The sequence below is a fragment of the Tinamus guttatus genome, unplaced genomic scaffold, assembly GCF_059628265.1.
Source record: "Tinamus guttatus ecotype Peru unplaced genomic scaffold, ASM5962826v1 Tinamus_guttatus_pri_ptg000260l, whole genome shotgun sequence".
Taxonomy (NCBI): Eukaryota; Metazoa; Chordata; class Aves; order Tinamiformes; family Tinamidae; genus Tinamus; species Tinamus guttatus.
In genome coordinates this window covers 5,037,506-5,044,396 of record NW_028288794.1, presented here as the reverse complement: position 1 = coordinate 5,044,396, position 6,891 = coordinate 5,037,506, and the positions used below count along the sequence as shown (strand labels likewise).

The 6,891-nt window shown below is 51.5% G+C and overlaps 1 protein-coding gene across 1 annotated transcript; it reads right to left on the bottom strand.

Annotated features, from left to right (window-relative positions):
* Positions 1-998: 998 nt before the first annotated feature.
* On the bottom strand, positions 999-3,929 carry EVX2 (even-skipped homeobox 2). Its single transcript, XM_088527058.1, has 3 exons — positions 3,506-3,929; positions 2,117-2,364; positions 999-1,640 (listed from the first exon to the last, which is right to left on the bottom strand). The coding sequence occupies exons 1-3, from the start codon at positions 3,927-3,929 to the stop codon at positions 999-1,001; spliced, it is 1,314 nt and encodes a 437-aa protein (XP_088383184.1).
* Positions 3,930-6,891: the final 2,962 nt, after the last annotated feature.

Below are 6,891 nucleotides of genomic sequence, written 5' to 3'. Positions count from 1 at the left end.
CATTATGGAAATATCTGGGTTTGATTTAATGAGGCTCTTCACATTGGTGGAATATCAACTTAACGGAGAAAAGTCTACCCGGGGCGTCCAAGTTACCAAAATGAAAATTGGCAATTGAGATGATAAGAAAGTGGCTTTCTTGTGCGAAATCACTTCGGATAACAGATATAACATTAAATAACATACATTCTATGCACCAAGAACAATGTTTTATGTACCAAGTCTCTTATCTGTCTCTTCTAATGACTTCCCTTAGCGGGTTGTTAGTACTTGACAGCAGGTCTCTGTGCGGGGAACTTTTTTCCAATTCCACATTCAAAGGAGGTCCATCAGAGAACATGATTGGCAATTTTCGTCATAATCTGCACATTATTAGCATCAAAATTGACATGGCAGTAACATCGGTGGTTTTTGATGTGCCTTTCTTCAAGTTCAAGGAAGTCCCTCCAGTAGCAGTGGTTTGGTATAGCAGGTCTCAGTTACCCGGTGGTGGCTTTTCAGAGGCAAAGGTGTGATAGGCATGGACGAGAAATAAATCCAAGAGCCATTTTTAACGAGGAAAAAGAAACACACGAAGAGGGAAAAAATAAGAAAAGAAAAAAAAATAGAAAAGTGTCTGTAAGGTAAATGCTTCAGGACAACATCCTACACCTAGAGATATTCAAGTATTTCCCAGATCGCGTGGATTATGGTAGTCAGAAAGAATGAGTTTAAAAAATACCTCTCCCAATCCTGTCAATCTCGCACTTCCCTTCCCGTTACTGGCCCGTCCGCGGCAGCCTCATTAGCCACCACTATCCGTACATTAAAAAAAAAAAAAAAAAAAAAAAGGAAGAAGAAGAAAAAAAAAGAACACGCGAGACTTTTCCCCCTCGCTTCCACCGCCAACCGAAATGATAGGGAAGCGGCCGCGAGGCCCCGGCTGCGCAGGTCGCGCTGGAGAAGGGGCGGGCGGGCGCGGCGGCCCCGCGGGCGCGGAGGGGTGCGGAGCGGGTCAGTTATCTGGTGAGCGGCGCCTCGTCGCGCTGCTCGGGCGACGCCACGGCCGCCTTGCCCAGCACGGCAGCCGAGTAGGGGAGGAAGCCGCTGTCGGGGCGCTGCGCTCCGGCCCCGCACGGGAAGTCGGCGGCGGCCGCGGCGCCCCGCGAGCCCAGCACCGAGGCGGCCGCGGCCGCCGCCGCCGTGTGGCTGCTGTGGCAGCTGAGGCAGGAGCAGGGCCCCGAGCCGCCCCCCGCCGCCGCCGCCGCCGGGCCCCCCGCCGCCGCCGCCGCCACCGAGGCGGCCGCGCTGCTGTTGATGCCCGCGGCGGGCGGCTGGTAGAGGCCGGGGTGGCGGAAGGTGCAGAGCAGCTCGGGGCGCGAGTAGGGGTGCGAGAGGGCGCGGAAGGTGTCGAGCGGGCGGATGGATGCGGCGAAGGGCGAGGCGGCGGCGCCCGAGGCGGCAGCGGCGGCGGCTGCGGCCGTGACGCCCACGTGCGGGTAGTAGTGGAGAGGGACGTGCGAGTGGAAGGGGTAGGGCAGGCTGCCCGTGGCCGCTGCGTGGGTCATCATGTACGTGTAGAAGCTGGGGTCGGCCGGGTGCGGCCAGGACATGGCGAGGCGCTGCCGCTTGTCCTTCATACGCCGGTTCTGGAACCAAACCTGCGCGGGACACAAGTAGAGCGACGCCTGAGCCCCGCTCCGCGCCCCCCGCGCCGCCCACGGCCCCGCGCCCGGCCCGATGGTTGCTCCCCGCCGTCCCAAACCGGCACTTTCACACTCTCCCCTCGACACCACCCAACCACCCCCGACCCGGAGAAGTGGCACTTTATAGAGCTGACACCTTCATGACCCCGAGTCCCCATGTCATACTTTTTAAGAGTGAATAAGTGGATTTGCTCTCCCCTCTGCTCTTTAGGAAATATTCGGTAAAGAAAAAAAGAAAATTAATAAATGACAAGGAATTTTTTTAAAAAAAAAGAAGCAAATGAAGAGTTTTCGATGCAGAGAGGCGACTAGCTCCGGGCTGCTGCGTGCAGCTGACTCGGGATTGGGGCCTCGCTGCTGGCCTGGGAACAGTGTGGAGGGGCCCGCGGGCCGCGCGGGCGCCTCCGCGGGGCTGCGCGGGGGACACCTACCTTGATGGTGGTCTCGGGCAGGTTGAGCGCGGCGGCGAGCTCGCAGCGGCGTGGGCGCGACACGTAGTTCTCGCGGTAAAACTCCTTCTCGAGGCGGGCGATCTGCTCGCGGGTGAAGGCCGTGCGGTACCTGCGCACCTGGTCCGCGCCCGAGCCGCCCAGGGCGCCGCTGCTGTGCAGCGCGGCGGGGCCCGCGGAGGAGGCGGCAGCGGGAGCGGTGCTGGGCGCCGCGCTGCTTTCCGCGTAGCCTGCGGAGCGGAGCGAGCGCGCGGCGCTGAAACGCGGCCGCGGGTGTGCGCCCCGCGCGGGGCCGCGAGCCGCGTCCTGCCCGCGCGCCCGTAATTAATGCTCGCTGTCATGGGTGCAAATTGCCACCCTTAATGGGATCAATAAAGCGGCTTTTTTTTTTTTTTTGAGTTTCTTCATATCCGCCTTATTCTGAGTAAATCAGGCTTTTGGGGTAATTACAGAGGTGCCGCGTTGGAGCAGGCAAGGGCTTGGGCCGGGGCTTGGCCTGGCTCCGCCAGGACTCTTTTTGTCACTTTTTGCCCCTTCGAGAACCTTTCTTATTTTCGGTAAAGACGCTCAAAATAATTCTTTTCTCTTCTTTTCTTTTTCCCCCCCTCTCTCTGCCCCTCATTACGTCGAGGGTGCCTTCCTTCCTTTGGCACATTTGACGAAAAAAAGCATGCACTGTGGCCCCCAGGAAATCCGCCGATCACCTGGCTCCCCCTTCCCCAATTATGACAATAATAACAGCAATCGTCCATCAACGCTGCCTGCAAAGCAGGGCTCTCTAAAATCCTCTGCTAGAAGCAGAGGAAAAGTGAACAATGCGCAATTACTGCTAAACGGCCACACAATGGCACGTTGCATACGCCGAGAGAAGGACGAACACAAACCAATACATGCATTTTCCACGCACTTCTCTCTCTCCCTTTCCTATTTAATCTATACACACACATACAGATAGCTGGAGAGACACACATAGCTCTAAAAGCGCGAGAAAAAATAATAAAGAGAAAGCATCCCCTAAATGTAGGAGGATAGATAATGGTGCCCACATATATTCTGGAGATATGTGTATATATATATACACATGGCAATGGCTTTGGGTATACACAAGCACACGCACACAAGCACGCACGCAGCAGCACAGCAGCTAACTGGGCAGTATATCTCGCCTATCGTGATAACACAGTCATCACAATAATATTTTACAGCCTCGAGCTCTGTCTTTTCAGAAGAGCGAGTGCTGTTTACAAAGGCGAGCAACTTTGGTGCTGGTGGGGGCGCTGGATTTGTTTATTATTATTATTATTATTATTTAAAAAAAAATCCAATTTCCAAAGTGCAAGGCTTAGATTGAGATGATAAGCGAAGAGTTACCTTTGTTATTGTTTTCCTTCAGCTGGGAGGAAGGGAGGCTGGCCGGGGAGCGGAGCGCGGAGCAGCCCACCTCCACATCACTGTTCATATCTGCCTCCGGAGCAACTTCGGGGTAAAGGTTGATTTTCTTCCTGCTCTCCGACGAAGGGATTTCGGACGAGACGGTGCTTTCGCTGCTCGGATGTTGAAGGTTGAATAAAGTGTCTATTTCAAATTTGCCTTTGGCAGAGATGTCCCCTATCGCGCTATGCAGCGAGGCGGGAGTCAGTCTCGGGCTGAGGCGACCACTGTGTTGAGAATTTTCAAGGGCCTCCAGCACCGCATTTCCAGCTGAGTCTGACAAATTCGAGAGCCTTTTGCCAGCTGTAGGGCTGTGTAGCCCTCTCTCCATCAGGATCATCTCTTTTCTTATTCTTTCCATCATCTCAGCTTTATAAAAAATGTCAAAGTTGCAGGGCTGGTCCTGTACTAATGATGAGCTGCAGCAGGGGCTAATTCACATTCAGTCCGGCAAGTGTCTCTAAATATTATTATCTCTTTTTGAGGGAGGCGTAAAAATTGTGGGATGCCAAAGCGAGGGAATGACTGGTCAAAATGACCCATACATCCTTTCTAGCCCGAAATGTCATTCATCAAAAAGTAGTGCTCGTCATTAAGGTACGAATGACGCTGTTCGAATAATCATTTATTGTAACAGGTTTATAAGCAAATAAATACAAGCTCCTGTCAGTGGATAATGAAGGCGGCTTCTGAGCAGACAAATATATCCAGGTGGAAGGAAAGAGAGACAAGAAGTGAGGAGTAAAGCTCTTGTCCTTAGCTTGATCAGATCCTGCTTGAATTGCTCTGGGGTTTGGCCTCTGGGGTGAAATTGACAGTCTGATTAATAAAATGAGCTGTGCAACATTTCCCCCTTCATTTAGGTGCATCATTATGCTCTGATTTTTGTTTTGTTGCCTTTTAGGTCCTAATGATGCAGCTTCTCTCTCATTTGTCCTCGGACAGAGCTGCACGCTAAATATTAGCTAATGTTTTTCTTTATTCTTATCTCGGAGGCGGATTTTAGAGCCCAGAGAGAGGAACCGTTGTCGTTCGGCGGACAGGGACGCTCCTGTCGCTGACATTTAGTTACTCTGCCCTCTTCGTTCCTGGCTGCATTGCTACTTTTATTTAAGAATTATACCAGCACCCCACACACACATCCTCGCCCGAGCAAACCTTACACTGCGACTTTGCTAGTGCTGCTGCCGCCGGCACCCGCCGATCCAAGGGTACGAGCAGCACTTGCCTAGAAACGGGAGTATTTACTGTCATTCCTGTTTTCTAATATATTTTCTTTGTTGCGTCCTTAAATACAATCTCATTTACACTTGCTGTAATTCCGCTTCTCGAGGAAGCTCCGCGCTGGCTTTTCTCCCCTCTGGGACAGCACTCACTGTTGTACGGTACGATAGGTGCGGGGGGGCTGGGGTGGGGGAATAACTGAAGGATATTAAATGCATTCGTGATTTAAAACCCTCGGTAGCCGTTTCCTTCTCTCGACAGGTCTCTTCCCAGAGTTTTTCTTCTCCCCTCCCCACCGCCACGAAATTCTACCCAGAAAAAAAAAAAAAAAAAAGCTAAAAAGAAACGAGCTTTCAGGCATCGAGATAAGTATTATCTTTAACACCCTATTCCCAAAGTTACCTGTGGCTCAGCTAGCTCATCCTTGCCCTCCTTGCCGGCGGTGCGGAGCGCAGCGTCTCTGGCTCGCTGCAGGGGACACGGGCCACCACGCTCAGCAGACGTGACACTCTCAAAGTCTGCCTTCAGCGAAAACTTTGCTAATGACGCTGATGGCAACCATTTAAACGGAGATAAATCCTTTGTCGTTAGCATCTCTGGAGTGCTCTTCAGTAGCTTCCCAACCTTTATTCTCGCTGTGATTTTTTTTCACCCACATGATCTAATTTTTGGGCGCTGGGATTCTGAGTTTGATCGCCCGGAGAAACACGCCAGTGTTTCCTGTGATTAAACGTGGGTTTGGGGGTTTTTTTGCGAGGAGAACTGTTCCTGCTAATGTTAAAGTCACACACATCTCCTAAGTTCTTGTGCTCTTGCGCATGATTCATAGCTCGAAAATGGGATACTTGTCACATTTTTTTTAATAACGTGTTAAAGTCTCCCTAAACATTCCATGAAATATTTAAGAAACATTCTAGGCGTTGTTTGCAAAATCCAGCCTGCTATTAATGAGCTTTTTATGTCAGCCCTTTGAAATGTGAATTTAGACTGCCGTGCGGTGTCCTGCCTTTTACAGCCCCCAAACCAGACAAGAGTAAATAGCAACTTTCCCAGTGCCCGCGGGCGCAGCGGCGGCGCGGAGCGCGGCGGCCTCTCGGGGCGCAGCCCGGGCCGCCCCCGGGCACCAAGCGGCGGCCCCGGCGCTACGTGGAGCCGGGCCCAGCTCGCCCGGCCGGGCAGCCCCGGGAGGCCGCGGCGGCGGGGCCGGGAGGGCGGCGGGGCCGTCGGGGCTCGCCCGTTGCACCGGACGGCGAGCTCGGTCGATGGGGCCGCGCGGAGGAGCGGAAGTCTGCGGGCAGGTTTATTGCTGTCGTTTGGCGCCCTCGTCTGTTTTCTTAAATGCTGTAACGGGGCTAGCATCTTTCCCCTTGGTTTTCTTTTTTTTTCTTTTTTTTTCTTCTTCTTCTTTTTTTTTTTTCGAAAACCACAGCTAAGACACCACCTCTCCAACGCACTCATGTATGCACACAACCAAAACAACATAACTTTCTCCTCCGCAAAAGCTGCTTCACCGCTAAAGAGGAGAGAGCACCTTTCATGTTGCTCCAAGCGGACAAAACACTCTGTGTGAAAAGTCCCCATACGAGGAAAATAAGTCACATGCAAGCGCGGCTCTGAGTGATCTTTATTAGTGTTATTTTATATTTTGCACCTTTAAAATAATACTGATACCTCAGTTTATGTATAATGTCCTTTAAAATGTAGCTGCATTCATCTGCAAGTGAAATTACGTGTTGCAAGTGATGTTAATAATCTCTCACTAAATAGATATTAGGTAACAAACCATTGCACTCAACAGAGTCAGACATTCCACCCCAAAACACCAACCCACTAATAAAGGAGACACCTGAAAGTTAAGCTCCTAGCAAACGAGACCCTTTACTGCACCAATGGTTCTAGTTTTTCAGGAACAACATCTCACTCTTAAAAACTTTTGGGACATATTTACAGTCTTCAAAACCAGTAATAACTTGGCCTAGTTTGGGCCATCTTGTGACAATCGTAGGCAAATGGAGAGGAAGTTATAGAGACTGACAAAATATGCAAGTCTTTGTTAGATGCTGTTTACTCAGTTGTTCCTATAACTTTAAATACCTGCTTAG